Source organism: Lonchura striata, chromosome Z (assembly GCF_050655825.1).
Source record: "Lonchura striata isolate lonStrDom1 chromosome Z, ASM5065582v1, whole genome shotgun sequence".
Taxonomy (NCBI): domain Eukaryota; kingdom Metazoa; phylum Chordata; class Aves; order Passeriformes; family Estrildidae; genus Lonchura; species Lonchura striata.
This window is the reverse complement of record NC_140740.1, coordinates 5,292,080-5,308,814: the sequence shown is the minus strand read 5'-3', so window position 1 is coordinate 5,308,814 and position 16,735 is coordinate 5,292,080. Positions and strand designations below refer to the sequence as shown.

The following is a 16,735-nucleotide window of genomic DNA, read 5'->3' as shown; positions in this document are numbered from 1 at the left end:
AAATTGAATCTAACATTTCCAAAAAAATCACTACAAAATACAGAATTGCAGGATCAGCTAGGTTGGGAAAGACCTTTGAGATCATCAGGTCCAAGCTGTGACTGAACACCACCTTGTCAAACAGAGCATGTCACTTGGTGCAACATCCAGCCTTTCTTAAACACCTCCTGCAACAGTGACTCTACCACCTCCCTGGGCAGCAACTTCCAGTGCCCAATCCCTCTTTCTTTATATGCTGGTGACACTCCACGAAGGCCTTCACAAGCTCACTGAGACCCTGCTATTTTTTTTTTTGCCCCTTTTCCTTTGTATTTCAAAGCCGCATCGTAGCTGACCAAGAGCAAATCTAACTTTTGGACTGCTGCTGTGCTGAAAGGCAGCTTGCAGAGGAAGATGTAAGTCACTGAAATTTATTGTGCCCAGATTAACTGGCAGGTCCTGAAACTGTGTTAGTTCCCATCTCTTCTGTAGGAGGGCTGCAGTACATCTGGGAGAATGAGCACATCTAAAATCAAAGGTGGGGAGGGAATAATAAAGGGGGTTCTGGGGTACCAGGAAGACCACCTAATTTTGCCCTCGGGACTGAGCAGTTAAAAGCAGGAAACAGAAATGCCATTTACTGGTCACAAAAGAAATGACTGCACAAAAGGGGACAAAAAAAAAAGGCCTTGATCTGAAATCACCTGCAATTTGAGTTTTCATCGGATTCTCCATTAAGCTCTTAAAATGTTTTAAAAGTAGCAGGTGACAATACTTGAATAGCATAAAATGTCACTAGAGTGACAGAGCTTTCTCAGAATTTCTAATGTATATATAAATACAAGCATATATTCAGAAACACATGGAATTTGGCATGAGCAGGAGGAAGCGGTGCTTTCTGCAGGGTTGTGTCAGAGCTGTTGCCTCTCACCAGTGCAACAAGTGCCTTCCAAACACCCATGGAGTGTTTGGGCAGGTTTCATCTCCAGCTGAGAGAAAAGGGAGGCATAGTCAAATCAAATGCTTGGGATTAGTTCTAGATTACGATTTTTACCTCTATTAAAATTGCAACTGTGTGGGCACATCCGTGAGGAGCCATACAGGAAATAAAACACCAGGGATTCTACAGCAAGAGCAAAGAAAGCAAGTGTCCTTAAGCAAAAGTGGCAATTAAGGAATTTTAGTTATGTTTAATACAGAAATAAGACATAAATGGAGCAGGCCACTCACAAGCGCCTATAAAAACAGAAAGTCCACCAATAAAAACCCAACCTCTGGAATTTCAGCCTTGCTTTCGTGCGGCCGGACGTGGCACTGGGTGGGTGCTGTCAGGGCATGTTTTCACTGTTTGTAGGTGGCACACGACAGCCGCGAGGGCCGACCGAGCGTCCCCTCAGGGACCAGGCTTGGCCCCGCCCCGTTCCCGCGCCGAAACCGCCCCTCGGCTGGGGCTCCGCCCCCAAGCGCCCCGCGCGCCTCCCATTGGCCGGCGGGCGTCCCCCTCGCGCCCTCCGCGGCCTCCCATTGGCCGGCGGGCGTCCCCCTCGCGCCCTCCGCGGCCTCCCATTGGCCGGCGGCGTCCCCTCGTGCCCGCCGCGGCCTCTCATTGGCTGCGGGTGCCGCTGTTGTTATTGCTGTAAACAGGAGAGAAGCGGTGTCACCTGTCACCGCTGGTCACCTCTGGTCACCGCTGGTCACCTCTGGTCACCTTTTATTGCCTCTCACCGCCTCTTTCCAACTTCCCCCTGTCACCCGTCATCTCTTTTCACCTCTTCTTGTCATCTCTTGTCCCCTAACCCCGGTCATTGCCGGGGCTCGAGCCTCGCTCGCTCGCTCCCTGCTCGGGCCATGTCCCTGCGCGGCGGCCGCGGGCTGCCCGGGCTGATGGTGGCCGTGTCCCCGCTGGCGTCCCCGGGCACGGCCCCGCTCACGCCGCTGGACAGGGCTGAGCCGGCGGGCCCGGACAGGTGAGGGGGTGCGCGGGGCCCCGGGCTGGCTTTGTCCGCCCGCCCCGCGTGAGATTCCTCGGGCGGGACACGGCCGTGTGGGGCCGTGCCTTTTGGGATGCCCTCCTTCAGCTCCGGCCCCCGACCCGCCAGGGCAGCAAGGGGCTCGGGGCACCCGGGGCACTGACCCGACCCGACCGCCCGCAGGCACCGGGACACCCCGAGGAGGCGGCACGGGAGGCCGCCCCTCCCGCGGCTCTGGCACTCGCTGGCCCCGCAGCCGGTGGCTTCCCGGGACTCGCTCTCCCCGCAGCCCACGGATGCAGGTGAGGGATGCGGTTGCTCCGCCCCGCAGCTGTCCGCAACCGGCCCCAGCCCCGGGGTCGTGCCGAGGGTGTCGGAGGGGGCTCGGGGGTGTCTCGGCAGGGCTTGGACGAGGCGGTCGAGGCGGGGCAGCTTGTGGGGAGCGCTGGGCAGGAGCGGACACTGCACTGCCTGGGGCTCAGTCAGGAACCGATCCGCTGGGGTCCCCGCTCAGGGTGACACGCGACATTCCGTGCGGCACCGCTGCTCCCAACGGCGCTGCCACCCGTCTGCCGGGCAGCTCCCGGCCCGGTCCCGTCCTGCCCGGGGCCCCGGGATGGGGCCGGGACCCGATCTCCACACCGGGGCTACCCCTGTCCCTTGTTCCCCCCGCAGGATCGGGTCCGGACTCCCACACGTGGCAGAGCTCCGCAGCCGTGCAAGAAGAGTGAGTGGCCCCATCCCCGTGTCCCCCAGGCCCCTTTCCCTGCCCTGCCTCTCCCGAGCAGCAGGGCCCGGTCTCAGCCCGGCTGGGGGCTGCGCATCCGGCGGTGACCTCCAGTCTGTGTCTGGGGGCTGACAACCTGGGCTGCTTGGGCGGGGACGCGGACGGCATTCCCTGTAAATCCCATCTCTGCTCTCCCCGCTGCTTCCAGAAAACCATCGCGGAGTCTGGCAGTGCTCTCAAAGAGTACATGAAGGGGCTCTGTCCCTGGGGCAGGACGGGAATGCCAGGCTGTCCACGTGCCCAGGCTGTCCCTGTCCCAGACCCAAAAGCCAGGCTGTGCCAGTGACCCTCCTGGGGTCCAACTCAGGCTGTCGGTGTTCGCTCAGTGCCTGGAAGTGCTTTTGTCCCAGGTCCCTTTGGGGAGCTCTGACAGCCCTGGGGGGGGAGGGAGTCTTACCCCACCCTGAGGACACAGAGGATGGAGGTGACAATGGCAGAGGAGTGGGACATAGCAGTCCGGGACACCTGCAGTCATTCGATTCTTTCCTCTCCCGGCTCTTGCAGCAGGAAGCTCCTTCGCCATAGAATCCGCTCCTTGCCGGTGAGTGCTGGAGGCTGTGCAGGATCCTGCCGATTCTCCAGCCGAGCCGAGATGAGGAGGATGAAGCCAGGAGAGGAGGCAGGGCTGTGCAGGACTGCTCACACCCTGGCTGTCCCACAGCAGTGGCAGCTGGAAGGCAGCCCGGTGCGGAAGACCATCTCCCAGCTCCAGATGAGCAGGGACAGAGTGCGGCGGTGGCAGGACGAGCCCGAAGATGAGGTGAGGGGCGCGGCAAGACCTGGGGGGTCAGGGAGGGGGCACAGGGATGCTGACGCCGTGTCCCCCCCGCTGCAGGAGGGCTTTGTCCCCAAGAAGCTGCAGAAGCTGGGCCAGCGCAGCCGGCTGCCCGCCGGCCACGGGGCTGCCAGGAGGGACCTGTTTGCCAAGCGCCCAGGCGGCACACCAGAGCCGGTGAGAGAGGCTGGAGCACTCCAGGGGAGCTACGAGTAGATGAGCAAGTGGCAGCTCCAGCCTCCGCGGAGGCGTGTGCGTGTGGGAGATGGGCGGGCTGGGGAGCACACTGTGACTCCAAACCTCCAAGGAACTTAGAGGTGGATGGACCTTGGGTACGGGATTCGTCCCTGTCTGGGGGTGGGAAGCAGCTGGCAGGACTTATCCCCTTCACGATCTCTGCCTCTCCCCCCAGTCTCCCCAGGTGCTGCCGTGGCACCGTGATTCCACCGTGCCCCAGGGAATGGAGAAGCCGGTGACCACGCCAGTGATAAAGAAGGAAGAGGCAATGCTGGTACATGGCCACTTTTGGCATTGGATGGGGCCCCACAGTCCCTTCTCGGCGTGTCCGAAGAGGGGTCTGGGGCCGAAGGACCCTGAGGCGGGGACTGGTTGGTGAACAGCACCAGCCCTGCCAGACCCCCAGGCAACAGCGCGGGCTCTTTCCACAGCATCCGGGGAAGCCGGACCAGCGCCGGCAGCTCTTCCGTGCGCCCTCGGTGCCCGGCAGTGTCCCCGGGCCCGTCCCGAAGCGGAGATGGCCCTCGGACAGGGACAGCCCTTCCGAGGCCAAGCGGCAGAGGAGTGTGGCCGGCAGCCCTCAGCAGGAGGCATCCCTGGAGCCGGTGGGTGATGGGGAAGGTGTCGGGGGAGAGCCAGCCTGTCCCTGGCAGAACTGGGCCACTGTCTAGCTGTGCCAGAGCCCCTGATGACATCTGGGGGTGTCTTGGTTGGTGCCTCTGCAGGGAGTGTGGCTGGAGCCTTGTGGGTCTGTCCAGCTCCAGGAGATCGAGAACCTGCTGGCCAACGATGACCAGGAGCTCATTGGGGACTTCTCCAAGGTAGGGCCACGAGGATGGGGCAGCTCTGGGGGCGCTGCCCCCGTTATTCTGAGCAGGGACTACCATCGGAGCCCCACAGTGCCGCCAAAGAGAGCCCAAAGCAAGCTGGTGGCCCTTGCTTGTGGACACAGGGTCTTGGGGCTGTGACTTGCCCAGCCTGCAGCGGGTGAAGAGCCCAATCACTGCTCCTCTGCTCCGTTCCGTGCCACAGGCATGTGTATGTGGCACATGCCCCTTCCCCGCCCGGGGCTGCAGAACCGGCCACGGGGGGCTCCGGGGCTGGGGGGACAGCTGCCCCGGGAGGCGGCCCTGGGACGGCGATGAGCCCAAGACGTGTCTCCTCCAGCCTTACCTCCTGCCGACGGTGGAGGGGAAGGATCCGAGCCTGAAGTACATCTCTCCTGACACGGTAAGGGGACAGCGATCCTTCCGCAGCCCCCCGAGGGGCTGCCTTCCTGTTCCCCCCCCGGGCCCCGTGTGTTCCCCCTTGGTGATGCACTCCCCCCGCAGCTGGAGAAGGTGCTGACGGGGCGCTACAGCAGCTTCGTCGAGCGCAGCGTGGTCGTGGACTGCCGCTACCCTTACGAGTACCAGGGGGGCCACATCAAGGTCAGAGCTGCCCCGGGGCTGGGAGGGAAGGGAGGTGTCCGAGCCCCACGAGCTCACCACCAGAGGTTGAGCGGAGGATTCTGGATACCCCGGGATTCCATGGAGTGGCGTCCGAGAGATAAAGCGGCAACTCCAAAGATACTCTCAGAAGTGAAGCAGCCCCACCAGAGCCCCTCTGACCCCCCGGAGGGGTTGAACAGCCCCCCCATGAAGGGTCCAGAGCCGCCCGAAGGGGCAGAGCAGCCCCTGGAACACACCATGGCAACCCGCTAAAGGATTGATTCCCAGTTGGAAAGAGAAGCATGATGGTGGGGGGAAAAGGAGGGGAGTGGCAGCGTCCTTGGACCCCTGCAGAAAACGAAACTGGAGGCAGAGGGGGAAAAAGGCGCCTGTGTCTCCCCACCCAGGGCGCTGTCAACCTGCCGCTGCAGCGGGACGTGGAGAAATCCCTGCTGGAGCAGCCCATCGTGGCCCAGGACGCCGGCAAGAGGGTGATCGTCATCTTCCACTGCGAGTTCTCTGTTGAGCGGGGGCCCAAAATGTGAGTGAGGGCACGGGGGGCACACAGGGATGTCCCAGCCCCCCGGGCAGGCCGGGGCCCCCGCACAGGGCTGATGCTGTGGGCTTTGCCCGGCCACAGGTGCAAATTCCTGCGGGAGAGGGATCGCTCCTGCCACAGGTACCCGCAGCTGCACTACCCCGAGCTCTACGTCTTGAACGGCGGGTACCGCGAGTTCTTCTTCCAGTTCCCGGTGAGTCCCCTGCCGGTGTCCCCAGGTATCCCCAGGAGGAACTGGGGCGGGGGGCGCAGGGCAGTGGGGAGGGGCGGCGCTGCTCCGAGCCCCTTCCCTGCCATGGGAGGGCATCTCCGGGCCGGGGGCGCTGGCTTTGGCCCGGGACGGGTGCCGTGGGCCGGGGGCTTTGCTGCGGGGGCTGACGGAGCCGTGGCTTGCAGGACCACTGCGAGCCCCGGGACTATCGGCCCATGCAGGACCCGGCTTTCAGGGAGGAGCTGCACAGGTTCCGCAGGCAGAGACAGCGCGGCCGCCGGGCGCTTTTCAAGCGCGGGCGAGACCCGTGAGCGCTCGGGGGAACGCCGGAGCTGGGGCTGGAGGAAGGGCTCCCTTGGCCGGGGATGCACCTCGGCTTGGGCTGGTTTGTTCGGATGGATCTTGGGTGGTATTTAGCGTTACGATTGTGTTTGCGTTTGTTTATTGCTAGAAATAATTATTGTCCATTGTTATGAAGTTTTGCTTATTGATATGATTATTTTTTGCTTGTTTATTGTTATGATTTTTTTTTTTTTTTTGCGTTTGACTGCTGTTAGGACCGTTTGTACCCGTCTCTGTTAATAAACTCCTATTGCGGGAGAATAAACGCGGCTCCTGAGCGCTCTCTGCCCGCACCAGGGCGCTGCAGGGCTGGGAGCCTTCGATCCGGGGCTGGAGGAGTCTGGGGTTTAGGGACGGGGACAGCTGCTGGAAGGGGACAGGGCTGGGGCACTGCTGGGGCGTGGTGGTGGCTTCCGCAGGGACAAGGTGGCCGCGGCACGGCCAAGTGTTGCCCCTTGGGGTGGCAGCAGTGTGGCCTCGGACCCTCACAGGACCCTTTTTCCTGGGCAGGAGCCCTGGGACACCCCCAGGCAGGATGCTCTCTTTTCTTAGGGGGTCTCTTAAACTTTGCAGCACCCCTAGGGCTGGGACATCCATTCCTGAGGGGAGCCTGGGCTCAGTAGGACTCCCAGAACTGTGGCAGCCCCAAAGTGGGGGTCAGGGCTTATCAGGGCACTCAGGAGCATTAACCCCTCAGATTCTGAGACACAGTTTCTGATGACCTGTTAAAATACAGTGGGGTGGAAAAAAGATAATATCAGAGCAAATTAACATTCTATAAACTCTTGTGACAGCCACAACAGCTTGGCTATCACACAATACATTCCCTCACTCATAATTATGAAGGACTATTTATTTAATTGTTGATATCTTTTACATTTCCCTTGAAATGCTAAAAGGTTGACCTTCTGGTCTACAGGTTCAATAGACGCCCCCCAGTATCCGTGGTACATGCTTTGCTTTGGGGTCTATGTCATAGTAACAAAACACTAAGCCTGATTTATCCTCCAGGAGTCTTTACAGCCTGTGCTAAAGCTTCAGTGGGCTTTGGTACTCCCCAGCTACCATGAAATAATAATATCACTAATGTTATAGTGATATAATATTATTACTTTAATATTTTATATTATAATTTTTAATATTATAATAATATTATATCACTAAGTAATTTTTCATTACAGAGAAGTGTTTAATGCCACGAGTAATGGGTAATATAATTGATACTGATATTACCCATTTATATGTTATTATATATTATTACATATATTATAGATTATAGATACACCATTGTGGCTGTGAAATACATGGCTTAGTAGCAAGTAAAACCCATAAGTATAATAATGCTCTATCATAACCACATTTTAAACACACTGCTGAGTAATTTTGACACAGAAACAGCATGACAGTAAGTGCATGTTCCCTGAAACTCACTGGGAATTTGAGCAGTGTCACAAAGAAGCCAGGAAGCAATTTTCATCATGGGCTGCCAGCAAGAAGCATTTCTCTGCAGGGCGCTGTGCTCACACCAGTGCTGAAGAGCAAACTTTCTGTGTGGTACCCTTGTCCCAGCACAGCCAGGAGGGTATGGTTATAAGAGCCACCTGCAAAGGTTTTAGGCTGCCCACAGCTTCCCTCATGAACCTGCAGCGACCCAGTGTTAGTCTCAGCTCTGCAAAATCCTCCATACGTAATTGCATTTGCTTCAACTTTGTGTGTGTTGATGCATACTTATTATTCTGAGACACTCCTGGCCTGCTCTTTACCCAAGGCATGATCAAGAAACCAAACCAGACCTGCCCATTTCTCTGCAGATCCTTGCAAAATTGAGTTTTCTTGGGTTGCTGGATCTTGATAGCAGCTGAGAGCTCATTAGGGAATTGAATTTAATGTCCTGGCAGTGTACCACTGGTTCCCACAGCATGCATGGATACACAGCAGCTCCTGGCTTTGGAAACCCCACAGCAATGGTGCTCCCACTGTTCCAGCTGGATACTGAATGCAACTCTCTAAAAGGAAATGGTGACATTTTTTTTCCTTCCTCTGGTTTCCCTCCTGGAGCACACTGCTCTATTTTACATCTGTTCTAGGCCTCTAACAAACCAGCAAATGGCTGGTTTGGCTCTAACAAACCAGTTAGTTTGCTGAGAACTTGTGACAGAAAAAATAGTCCCCAGAAAAATGCAAGATCCTGCTGATGACAGCTCTGTTCTGAGATAAGCTGTGTGACTCAGTGCTCCCTGCATGCAGGTAGCACCCAAGTGTTGCACAATGTGTATGATTCGATCCTTGCATTATCTGTATGATCTACACCTCTCCTCCACCCAGACCTTCCCTTCATGTCACTTCGCCTCCATCTCACACCTGAGGTGTCACACAGCCATGCCTGCACACCCCAACTCTGCTTCTGAAACCTGGGACAAAGTTCCTCACCTTTCCACCTCTCTCTCTTTCTCTCTGTCACTTGTCAATCTGGATATAAAATCTGTCTGTCTCACAGATTAAACATCAGAATCAGAGAAAGGAAAAAAGAACGGAAGCTGTTTCCAACTCTGGCTTGCTCTGATAGTGAAGTATATTGAAATATCTGCCCTGCTTTTTACAAGATCAGTTGATGGCCAAGAAATTATGCTGCTATTTAAAGCTTTAATCTCCTTGCTTTCTGCTGGCAGCAGTTAAAGTGGGTGTTTTGCTATTTCCTTGCACATCTGTGCAACTCCTTTCTCTGTGGAAGAAACAAGGGGTGCCACTCCTATAAAATGTCTTGGTGGGATTTTCAACTGCTCTTGGCACTGACCCCCTCAGCAAGCAAAGTGGAGTGAAGGAATACACTTTTAAGTACTTTTAACCATATCACCTTAAAATTACTTAAACAAAGACTCTTATGTAGGGTGGGTTTGAACTTCACTTTTCAAGTAGCATTAAAGTAGAAGATGAAGAGTCCCTTGTTAGCACCACATTCTTCACAAGACAACAAAAATAGACAACAATAAATAGAAGCAGCACTTTGTCTACATTTCATTCAGAGGCAAAACCTAGACTCAGGTCTTATGGTGGTGTGGCAGAACACCTGGGATGGTGCAGACCATGTCAAAGCCAGCACAAGTGCTGGCAAATTCAAGCCCTCCATCTCTCTGGCTTGTCTTTGCCCCTCCGACCTTTGACAAAGCTGTCCAGATGGGCCCAACAACTTCTGTCGGTCTGAGCAAAACTGCAACTACTTCAGAAGAAGTTATGCCCCCAGGAGGATCGGGTAAAAACACTATTACATATAAATGCCAGAGAAAAGCCATTTGGCCAAAAAAGGCATGTAGGCTTTTCCAGCCAGGCACGGGTGAATCGCCTTCTCCTCCAGCTGGGCAGCCTGCCTGGGACACAGTGTCATCAGTTGGGCACTGGCAGCCACTGGCCAAGCACTTTTCCAACCAGGCAGGGTGGCAGGCGCTCCCCCCAGCCGCCTCTCCTTCCTGGGGAAGCTCCGTGAGGAGGGCAAGCCAGCCGGCAGCACAAAACCGGGATTAGGAGTTCTTGAGCCCATTAAGAGGACAGAAACTAATCCTTGCTGTGAAGGAGCTTTAGGGACCTGTGTCCTGCAAGGTGCACCCTGCCATCCACCAGCACGTATCACCTGGGTTTGGCTGCTGTAAAGTTCATTTTCTTCAGAGCAGCTAGGCTACTGGATAGGGCTGTTTTGGCCCTCTGCTGAAAACAATCTAGATAAACTACGTATTTTTTTTTATTGCTGAAGACAACTTGCACAGCATCAAGTTCTTTCCTGCTTCTCACACTGCTCTGCCAGTGAGGGGATCCACAAGGATTTGGGAGGAGACACAGCTGGGAGAGCTGATCCCAACTGACCAGAGGGATATTCCAGACCATGTGGTGTCAGGGTCAGCAAGCAGAGCTGGGGGAGAAGGAGGAAGGGGCCGTGTTCGGAGTGATGGCCTTTGTCTTCCCAAGCCACCTTGATGGAGCTCAGCTTTCTGGGCATGGCTGAACACCTGCCTGCCCAGGGTGAATGAATTCCTTGTTTTGCTTTCCTTGTGTGTGTGGTTTTTCCTTCCTTATTAAACTGTATTTATCTCGTCCCATTACCCTTCTAATTCCCTCCCCAGTCCTGTTGCAGGTACAGTGAGTGAGCTTGTTTGGGCTCGTTGATGGCTGGGTTAAATCAGTGACATCAGTGGTGGCCCTGGCCCTAGCAGCAGTCTGCCATGGAGGCAAAAGCTTCTGCACACAGTTTGCTTCGGGACTTCTGAAAAAGAAACGGGAGGTCCACGTGACAAGCTGGAGAAATAGTATTCCTTAGTCTTTAATGGCCAGAGGAGTGCAGCTGACTGTATAGCCCAGCAAAAGTGCAGACAGCCTTACAAACCTCATTAATTATGCTCCTTCTCTTCCAAACCACAACTGGCCTCTCCACTGGAGTATGCCAGCTCTTCTCTCCCTGAAGGGGAGAGCTCTTGTTTTCTCTTCTCCTCTTATCTTCTGCTACATGAAAAAACCAGGCAGGTGCAGACCCGTTTCCCCAAGTGTGCTTGTTATTATGCCAGCTGAAAAATCTCCCTTTCTCTTCTTTTCCCCTCTTTTTCTTACCTCAGCTCCTCTGCAGTTTATCTCCTCACTGCCTGCCTTCTTGCTGGCTGGCTGCAGGGCATCTCAAACCTTGTTTTAAAATATAAATTGACTTCTGACTGTGTGGCTCTGAGCAAAGCCTTCACAGCCACTGGCTAAGAAAATGTACTTATTCCCTGCCCTCTGAGGTGTGTCAAAGCTTATTCCAAATAGGTGCTTTAGCATGAGAGGAGTAATGTTAGAAACAGGCAAAGTGATGTGATTTGAAGGACTTGGACTTGGGCTTCAGCTTCATGGGCAGGTGACTCCTAAACCACAGTCCATGTATTGAGCCTTTTGTTCCTTTCCAGCAGCTCTCATGCTCTGCCTCTGCCTAATTTGGTATATTCTATTTATAGAATAAATGTTTATACAACTATTTCCTCTCTCCCAAGAGCCTCTCTCTCTCAGGCATTGTTGATGGAATTTGATGCCAGGCCAATTTGCAAGGATGGAGAACGTCTATTTTCTTTCAGTCCTGGCTACCATGAGCTTTGTTGGTACTTGTGGCACTGAAGGGCTGTTTTCTGCAGGCTTAGGTACCCAAAACATGCAGCACCTATTTTCCCTGCAGCCAAATGCACTTTTTGTTATCACTCTTCTGATCTGAACCAGACTGTGACCCAGGCACAGCTCTGAGGGTCTCTGTGATATCTCTGGTGCCGTGGCAGGAGTTTGTCTCAAAAGGAGGCCACACTCTGACAAAGGAGCTAACTTAAAAAACGAATGTGAAATGGTGTGTGGTGTTCAAGGGAAAGTCGTGCATGGTAACAATATCAAGAGTGTGAAAGGAAGTTGTCTCCTGTTTCCATATCCCTAGGTTTCACACCAGAGAAAGGAATGTGGAATTTAACAGTGAAGGGCACTCTGGAGACCACAGGATGTCTAACTGATTCATTTGGGTATCGTTCTCTGTCACTTCTTCTGGAAATTTTTAAATGTTAAGAACTATTTGTAAGAACGTAAGGAGTACCAGGAGCATGTACAGGTGTTTTCAACAAAAACCCACAAAATTAATCTGCATGGGGTAGGATGTTTATGTTCTCTGGAAGAGGCTGTGGTTTCACCAGATCAGAATTACTCTCCTCCAGGAGCTACAGGGCTCCTATGGGCAGCCTGTCTTGCACCCACTGTCTTCCTATGTCTTCCTAGCTAACTATGCTTACAGGAATCAGGTTTCTACCCAGGAAAACAGCAAAACTTCCAAGTCTCACTGCTGTGACTGACTAAGGAAGTGCTCCATGCTGCATTTCTTTTTTTAAGTTTGAACTCCAGGCTGCAGAGAGCAAGGGGGGAAGAGCTAGCACAGCCACTCTGCTACCTGGTACAGCATGTGTTCTTAAAGGATTCAGACTCACAAGTTTTTCTGTCACACTGATGATGTGAAGCTGGAGTTGAGAACAGAAATATTTCATCCCAGCTATCCTAATTTATGATGTACTAAGTGGTGACTGCAGGTTTTAGATCGATCTCACTAAACTTTTTTCCTCCCTCCTTTCAGTTCCACTGGAGACAGCTTCACCACTGACTTACAGCACTTTAAATGATAAAAATACTATTTTTAAAGATTCAAACCCTCTTTTGACACTATATTTATTGTGGGCATGAAGGTAGCACTAAGTGAAGAGCAATTCAAATCTCATGGATTGAGGTTTTTTTTTTTTTTTTTTTTTTTTGCCTCATTCCACAAATTTCCTCACTTTGACGCTTGTGATTCTCTTCCCCATCCAGCTGGTGGGGCACTGAGTGCGTGGCTTTGTGATGGTGGGTTGCCAGGTTGGGGTTAAAACCACAATAAGTGTATAAAACTAGAAAGGCAGTGGATTTTAATGGGATTTCCAGGAGAGAAAAATCAGTTGTTCAAGTTTCAGAATATATTTTACTTTCCTCTATTTCCAATTGGAAATTACTACTAAGAAATTCCATGAAAAATCTCTAATAAGTATAGGTACATAACACACAGTTCTTATCACAGAGCTGTGCTTGTGTGCAGATTTTAATTTTAAATAGGTGCAGAGCCTACTGTGGAAACAATAGAGAAGATTTGATAGTCACAGCTTTCTCTGCGTGCACATAAATAAAACCTTACTGTGTCTCCTTCAGTGCAGTGACTGATTCAGAGAACTGTTTTGTTCTGAAAAAAGCCTGTTTTCCTCTGCTCACAGTCCTCTGTTCTTGCTCTGCAGCAGAACCCTCCAGGACAGGCAGCAGAAGCTGCTAGTGGGGAGCAGGGAACTTCACAAATCTCTTGTTCTTGGGTTATGATAGAAACACTGCATTAATTACATCCGAAGACAACGAGCCATCAGCAGACAGACAGACAGACTTTTGAGGCTTTGTTGTTCATCAAGGTAATGAAATGATAAACAAGTACTGTCATGATCTCCTGGCCCACCCACAGTGACTCCCTGCTGGCAGCTCAGCCATTTCCAGGTAGTTGGATGGGAGGAAAGCTGGAGAAGTCTTTATTGTTCTCAGATTATTTCATGTCCTATGCACAGAGGCGTCTCTGCTGCTCCACCATCTCCCTCTGGCTGGCTGCTTGTGCTGGTGGCTCCTGGCCTTCTCAAAATAGGGAAATGTAGGAAAAGGTTGATGCATCAAGAAAAGCCTGCATCAATGAAGAGCCTGCTAAGGCAGTTTGTGACTCACTCCTTGCTTTGTTCAATTACTGACCCCCAAAAAACACAGGAGGGCTCCAGGCCGATGGCTGTGGGGTTGGTTTAACCACCCCAAAAAAAGCCTTTCCCCAGTGACAGTGAACTGGAGCTGCAAAAGGAGAGGGGTTTGTTGGTGCCAGAGCCACACTGTGTCACACATTTGGCAGCTCTAAGGTCTGTAGCAGCCGCCACAGGGTCCAGCCTTTCTCAAAGCCAGCTCAAATAACATTTACTGTGTCATAAAGGCCTTCTTCCTCTCCTGTCATTTGGCTAGCTTGGTTTCTCAGAAAGAGTTGTATAATTTTTAACTACTTCCAAACCTTCTTCCATACAGAAACACAACCTGCTCCTTCTTCTTCTCACGTTACATAGATTTATCTGGCACTGCAAATAAATCTAAGTGCTGCAGTCTGGCTATTGTTTGAAAAAACACAACAGCCTTATCTTATCAGCAAGGATAGAGTTCTAATAGTCGATTTCTTGTGACTTTCAAGATAGTAAGTGCTTTTAGGAGGTGGCCAGGTGAGGCTAACTCTTGGTTTATGCTTCAGGGGTTAATTGTAAGGAAGCACTGTGTTTGGTGGGAGAAGAAAACTGCTCTGGGGAAAAAATCCTTCCTTAAAATTCTACCCCTTTTTTCAAATAAAAATGTGATAAGGAGATGCATCTAATTCACCACCCTGCATGGAGATAGGTAAAGTGCAACTTCTACTTGCATTATTCGGTGGTTACCCAAGTTGGCCCATTATTGTTTTAGGGGGCTGAAGTATTTCTTCCTCCTCTAATTTCTTGCCATTATTTCCTTTGGGTCTTCTGTGTGTGACATTTCTTTTTGGCCTAAAAGACATTGCGTGTTAACTCTGAAGATACTTTTTTTAACCCCTCTAGCATCACCATCTGTGCCAAGACCTTACCACCCTCAGAGAGAAGAATTTTCTTTCCAGCACCCAATCTAACCCTGCTCTGTGCCAGTGTGAAGCCATTCCCCCTTGTCTTGTCACCCTAAATCCTTGTAAATTCTCTCTGTCTTTCTTGTTGGCTACTTCAGGTATGGGGATTAGGTTTCCCCCAGGCCTTCTCCTCTCCAGGCTGAACACTCCCAATTCTTTCAGCCTTTCCTTGTATGAGATGTGTTCAACCCCTCTGATCACCTCGGTGCCCTCCTGCTGAAGGAACCCACAAAACCGTGGAAATATTTCTCCATGGTGACACTTCCCCTCCTTTTGCAGCTTAGAAAGGAATTTGTGGTTGAATCTTCCCACAGGATCCAATCTGGAATTAAGAAGTGGGCCCACAACTGCAGAAATCAATTTAATCACCCACCCCAATACACTGCAGAGGGTTTCAGTGTCATGGGTACCCTGGGTGTCTGACCACAGGCACTCTTTATGTCCCCACTGCCTCCCAGGACAGGAGATGAAAAATCCCTTTAGATTTTAGTATTTTGTTTTTAAAATGTTTGGGGAAAACCTCAAATCATGGGCATATGGTCACGGTCATTGTCCTTGCCTCTGAACAGCCTGAGGTGTGGCATGACCAGTCACGGTTTTCTCTCCTCATCTTCTGACTGGCTGCAAATGGAAACTACCACTACCAGCCCAGGCTGTGGGTGCTAACTGGAAAAAATAAAAGTACTTGGAAGATGACATGAATATTCAAACCACAGTCAAGGCCCAACCTGATGCAGTGAATGCAGTCCCAGGAGGTCTCTGGATGGAGCTGGGGAGACTGGAGCAATGCTGCTGCATCCTCTTGCCCTGGATTTGTGCCGTGCTGCTGAGGGGGAAGGCACAGTGGGAGTGGACACAGAGGCAGAGATGGCCTCAGAGAGGCATCCTTTGCCACCTTCACTGGCAGGGGGCACAATCTCCCCACGGTGATGAATTTCCACACTGGAAGTGGACTCCTACTGCTGTATCCATGCCACAAGTGCTGCGTTTTAATTCCAGAACAGAGGTGCCAGGAAACCACCACGCTTCACTCCAGCCCGGTTGCTGCATCTCTGCCAGATTACATCATCATGAAGTGATTGTTCCTTTCCAACACCACAGCTTTGGGAAAAAAATACTTCCTAAAATGGGATTAGTGAGATGTGAGGTAAAGTAAAGCTGCCTCACAGGACGTCCAACCTCATACAAACATCATGGAATGATGTCCAGAGAGGCGAATGGAGCTGGGGAAGGGAATGGAGCTCCAGGAGAGTCTGAGGGAGCTGGGAAGGGGCTCAGCCTGGAGGAAAGGAGGCTCAGGTGGGACCTTGTGTTTCTGTACAGCTCCTGACAGGAGGGGACAGCCAGGGGGCTCAGGCTCTGCTCCCAAGCCCAGCTGGACCGTCCACTGCAGGTGACACAGGAACATATCCAGATGGGGTTTGAATGTCTTCAGAGAGGCAGCCTTCCACACAGAAAGACTGCATTATAGATGTGTAGTATGTCACAGGGTCTCCTAGACAACTTCCTACGTTCTTGGTCACTTAGGGCACGAGCATTTCAAGTGCTGAGCACAGGTAAGTTGCATTGCACAGTAATTTTTTGCACAGCTGACTGCCATTGTTTCCTGTGTTTAATGGTTCTCCATGAATTTTTCTTTGTTCACTTCTAAATAATTCCCTGCACTTAAGCATCATTATTCCTTCAGTTGCACAGTTATGCCTCCCCATTGAAATCCATGCCATTGGACATGAAGAATACACTGTTAGATGCACACGCTCTTTATTTCCTTTTAAACCGAAAATAACAAGTAAGGAAAAGAATGAATGCCCACAAAGTCTCAGTATTGTCCTGTTACACGGCAGTCACCGAGACCACAGGTCAGAAGCAGCTTCTCCAACAGAGACGTGCTGGAGGAGACCCAAAGAAATCTGGTGGGTGAGCCGAGCAGTGCCCGGCCATCCTCAGAGGAAAAACTGAGGTGGAAGTTCTGGTTAAGTTTATGCCAGTGGGCACCACCAGAACGAGCCTGGAGGCATTTATATGGGTTGGAGCCATGGATTGCAGCTATCGGGATGGACTGACGAGATGTATTCTCAGGGCGAACGGATCGGCCGCGCCGGAGCCGGGACTCGAACCTGCGGCAGCGCGGGGCGGGGCGCGCGCGGGGCGGGGCGCGCGCGGGGCGGGGCGGGGCGGGGCGGGGCGGGGCGGGGCGGGGCGCGCGCGGGGCGGGGCGCGCGCG

General features: G+C 52.6%; 1 protein-coding gene across 1 annotated transcript; it reads left to right on the top strand.

Annotated features, from left to right (window-relative positions):
• The first annotated feature begins 54 nt into the window (after positions 1-54).
• On the top strand, positions 55-16,661 carry LOC146763595 (M-phase inducer phosphatase 2-like). The gene is made up of 14 exons (XM_085567355.1): positions 55-1,946; positions 2,112-2,251; positions 2,625-2,676; positions 3,241-3,277; positions 3,398-3,496; positions 3,572-3,688; positions 3,924-4,022; positions 4,180-4,353; positions 4,474-4,569; positions 4,916-4,978; positions 5,080-5,178; positions 5,586-5,719; positions 5,819-5,930; positions 6,134-16,661. Exons 1-14 carry the CDS (start codon positions 1,315-1,317, stop codon positions 6,257-6,259), a joined length of 1,980 nt encoding a protein of 659 aa, XP_085423481.1. The 5' UTR covers positions 55-1,314; the 3' UTR covers positions 6,260-16,661.
• Positions 16,662-16,735: the final 74 nt, after the last annotated feature.

Coding starts and splice junctions, on each gene's coding strand:
- LOC146763595 (XM_085567355.1), top strand. CDS start 1,315: ATGTTTTCACTGTTTGTAGGTGGCACACGACAGCCGCGAGGGCCGACC. Junction 4,023..4,179: donor AGAAGGAAGAGGCAATGCTG/GTACATGGCCAC, acceptor CTCTTTCCACAG/CATCCGGGGAAGCCGGACCA. Junction 5,179..5,585: donor ACCAGGGGGGCCACATCAAG/GTCAGAGCTGCC, acceptor CTCCCCACCCAG/GGCGCTGTCAACCTGCCGCT.